Source organism: Arachis ipaensis, chromosome B10, assembly GCF_000816755.2.
Source record: "Arachis ipaensis cultivar K30076 chromosome B10, Araip1.1, whole genome shotgun sequence".
Lineage (NCBI taxonomy): Eukaryota > Viridiplantae > Streptophyta > Magnoliopsida > Fabales > Fabaceae > Arachis > Arachis ipaensis.
The window spans coordinates 28190655-28194317 of record NC_029794.2 but is presented as its reverse complement, the minus strand read 5'-3'; the positions used below and the strand labels follow the sequence as shown (position 1 = coordinate 28194317).

The 3663-nt window shown below is 36.6% G+C and overlaps 1 protein-coding gene across 1 annotated transcript; it reads right to left on the bottom strand.

The window, feature by feature from the left end:
- On the bottom strand, positions 2774-3316 carry LOC107620452 (uncharacterized mitochondrial protein AtMg00810-like). The gene has a single exon (XM_016322610.1). It carries the CDS (start codon positions 3314-3316, stop codon positions 2774-2776), a length of 543 nt encoding a protein of 180 aa, XP_016178096.1.

Below are 3663 nucleotides of genomic sequence, written 5' to 3'. Positions count from 1 at the left end.
AAAAACCTCGCAAGCATTGTTATAAATATTGTCAATTTTTTTATCGTGTCGAAAATATGCCTTTGTCCATGCTTCTCTAGGCCACTTATCCAAGTATGCCCAAGCTTGCTCGTTAAACCTCTTTAACCTATCAATCTTCTGATAAAAACCATAGCGAGTTATTTTCGTAGCACACTCCTATAATAGTCCTCTATACTCCTACTCTTTCCACTATTTGTTAAAATTCTTCTATAGATGTCAGACACATAATCTATGGTGTACATTGGGCATGAGCTCCTTTACTGCTGAAGCCAAACCCTAAACTAATAACACATGCAAATTCTATTATCGTGCCTCAAACACACACCCTAAGTATACTAAATGACCTCAATCAGACTCTACAATTAACTTAATTGAATTCAAATCGACCACCCAAATATTTTAACTGTACTAATAACAGTCCTCACAACAAACACCAATAAAATATATAAATACATTTATTCATTTACCTTTTGCATGTCTGACATAAAAGCCCATTTGTTAGCCATGTAGTCACCCAAGTCATCAAGTAGCAGGTCCAAAAATCACCTCCAATTGTCTTTATTCTCGACATCAACAATTGTCCACGCAATTGGATTTGTATGGTTGTTGCCATCTTGAGCCATTGTTGGGAGTATTTGTCCCCCGAATCGAGTCTTCAAGAAGGCTCCATCGAGTCTGATCAATGAGCGGCAGCCAGTCTTAAAACCCCTCTTATATCCATCTAGGTATACTGATAAACCACAATTTTATGGTTTATCTTGTATTAAATTTGGTGGATTTTATCAACTTTTCCTATATTTATTCACTAAAATAGAATGGTTTTATAAATTCTCCCTAAATTGTGCTTAAGATTGAAAACATACTTTTTAGGCCCTTAATTTGCCAAATATAATTCACTTTAATTCCATTCGATGTCTTCATATGTTTGTTTGAGTGATTTAAGGTATTGAAGGTAAGGATGACTTGAAGAAATAGAAGAAAAGCATGCAAAGTGGGAGAATTCATGAAGAAATGAAGGAATTGCTAAGCTGTCAATCCTGACCTCCGAATGAGACGATTTCAATAGCATTGGAGAGCTAACATCTGGGGGATTCAAAATGATATGTAATTTTCTATAGTTGACATGGAGTTAAGTGACGTGTACGCATGCCTCATGCATACGCGTGACATGCAGCACGTGACTTGCATAATGCAGAACATGATCCGGGATTTCTAGCTCATTTTGGTCCCAATTCAACCCATTTTTGATGCTATTGAACCCAAGGATTGAAGGAGGATGAGGCAAGTAGTGTTAGTTGAGGTTTTTCGCATGTTTTAGGTTAGATTTTTAGAGAGAGAATCTCTTTCTTTTCTCTAGACATTAGGGTTTTAGATTACTTTTTCCATAGATTTAGGTTTCAATTATTGTTTTAATTTAGTTTCCTTTACTTTTTATTATTCTAGCATTATAGTTCTTGTAGTTTTACTTGCTATTCTCTTTATTTTGTTACTTTCATGTTTATGAACCCTTGTTAATTTTGAGTTCCTTTGATGCCATTTTGATGTTTTATGTTTCTTTGATGTTGGTTTGAGTTATTGTTATTATTCTCTTGCAATTGTTAGTTTTAGATTTTATATTTCTTGCTATTTTAATATTCTTTCATTTTATGCCTCCCAAGTGTTTGATAAAATGCTTGGTTGGATTTTAGAGTAGATTTTTGTGTTCTTGTCTTGGGTTGGTAACTTGGAGACTCTTGAATTATCACAATCTAATGTTGATTGGTGATTGAGGATTGCTAGTTGGCTTGAACTCTACTAAAGCTAATTTTTCATTAGGAATTGTGGATTAGAGTCAATTTTGCTCACTTGATTTTTCTTCAATTGTTAGAGGATAACTAAGTGAGACCAAAATACACTTGCCATCACACTTGAGAATGACAATAAGGATAGAAATTTTAATTCTCACCCCTTGCCAAGACCTTCCTTAGTTGTTAGGTTACTTTCTTGTTATTTACGTTTCTTGTCTCTTACTACAAAAACTCCTAAATATCTCATAACCAATAATGTGTACACTTTTCTGCAATTCCTTTGAAACATGACTCGAGGTTTAAATACTCTCGATTTTTATTGGTTTGACTTAAGTGACAAACAAATTAAACTTTGATTGAGGGTTAATTGTTGGTTTGGATCTATATTTCGACGAGATTATTTTTGTGAAAATTCTAAACTGACGATTTCTCCTTCGTCAAGTTTTTGGCACCGTTGACGGAGAATTGCAAATGTGCGCTTGTTATTGGTTATTGTATATATGTTGATATTGTGATAGCTTGATTTTTGGTTTGTTTGCTAGTTTTAGGAGTTTGTTTTCTTTATTTCTTATTAGCTTTTGTTTTTATTTTCTCTTATTACTATGAATTCTCACCCATTTGGCTATGAGTTTGATATAGTTCAGTACAGTTGCACTATGTATACAACAGCTTGTGAACTAACTAACTCTAGTTAAGCCAAAACTAACTAACTAACTAACTAAGGTAAGTTAATAGTTAGTAATCTCTAACTAACCAGCTTCACTATATTTAGCATATAGTATAATAAGGGTCTATATCAACTAACATCCCCCCCCCCTCAAACTAGGAATGTAAAGGTCTAACAACCCTAGTTTACGATAACATGAATGGAAGGGTCTTGGAGCAAGTGTTTCGGTGAGCAAATCTGCTGTTTGGTTAGCAGATGTGACAGGGAGCAGCTTCAAGATCCCTCCATTGACCTTGTCTCACACAATGTGGAAATTAGCCTCTATGTGCTTTGTCCTCTCGTGTAGAACTGGATTAGCGGCCATGTGGAGTGTGGATTGACTATTGCTATAGAGGGTGAATGGTTGTGCATGATTAATGCCAAAAGTTCTTAATAACCAAAGAAGCCATAGACTTTCACACGTCGCATTCGCCAATGTCCGGTATTCCACCTCCAAAGATGATCGAGACACGGTTTGCTGCTTGCTACTCTTCCAAGAGATTAAAGTGGTCCCGAGGAAGAAGCAGTAACTAGAAAAAAATCTCCTTGTGTCTGGACAAGTTGCCCAGTCAGGGTCCACAAACCCAGTGAGGCTGAAATTAGTGGTTAGAGGGAAGAAGAGACCCGCGGCAGAGGCCTTCTTGAGGTTGCGAAGTATCCGCAGAGCAGCTTTGTAGTGTTCAGTCATTGGGGACTCTAGGTACTGGCTGAGTTTGTCCACCACAAATGCAATATTAGGCCTTGTGTTAGTCAAGTACTGTAGTTTACCAATGAGGCGATGATAGATCTTTGAATCATCCATATAGTCTCCAGAGGTCTTTAATAAATGAGTGGAATAATCCATCGGCGTGGATACAGGATTTTGGCCTCAATCAACCCAAATTTCTCTATCAAATATGTGGTGTATTTCTTTTGGAACAAAGCAAGCCCCTTAGTGTTGTATGCAACTTCCATGCCAAGGAAATATTTGAGTTTTCCCAGGTCCTTGATGCTGAAGCGATTGTCTAAAGCCGTTTGATCCAGGTAATTTCTTGAATGTCGTTGCCTGCCAAAACCAAGTCATCAACGTAGGCTATAATGGTTGTGAAAGTAGATGGAGTTCTTCGAGTGAAGAGTGAATAGTCTCACTTGGATTGTACGTATCCAGCT

What these genes read in the sequence shown, in the direction of transcription:
- LOC107620452 (XM_016322610.1), bottom strand. Translation starts at nt 3,316, where the DNA reads ATGGATGATTCAAAGATCTATCATCGCCTCATTGGTAAACTACAGTAC.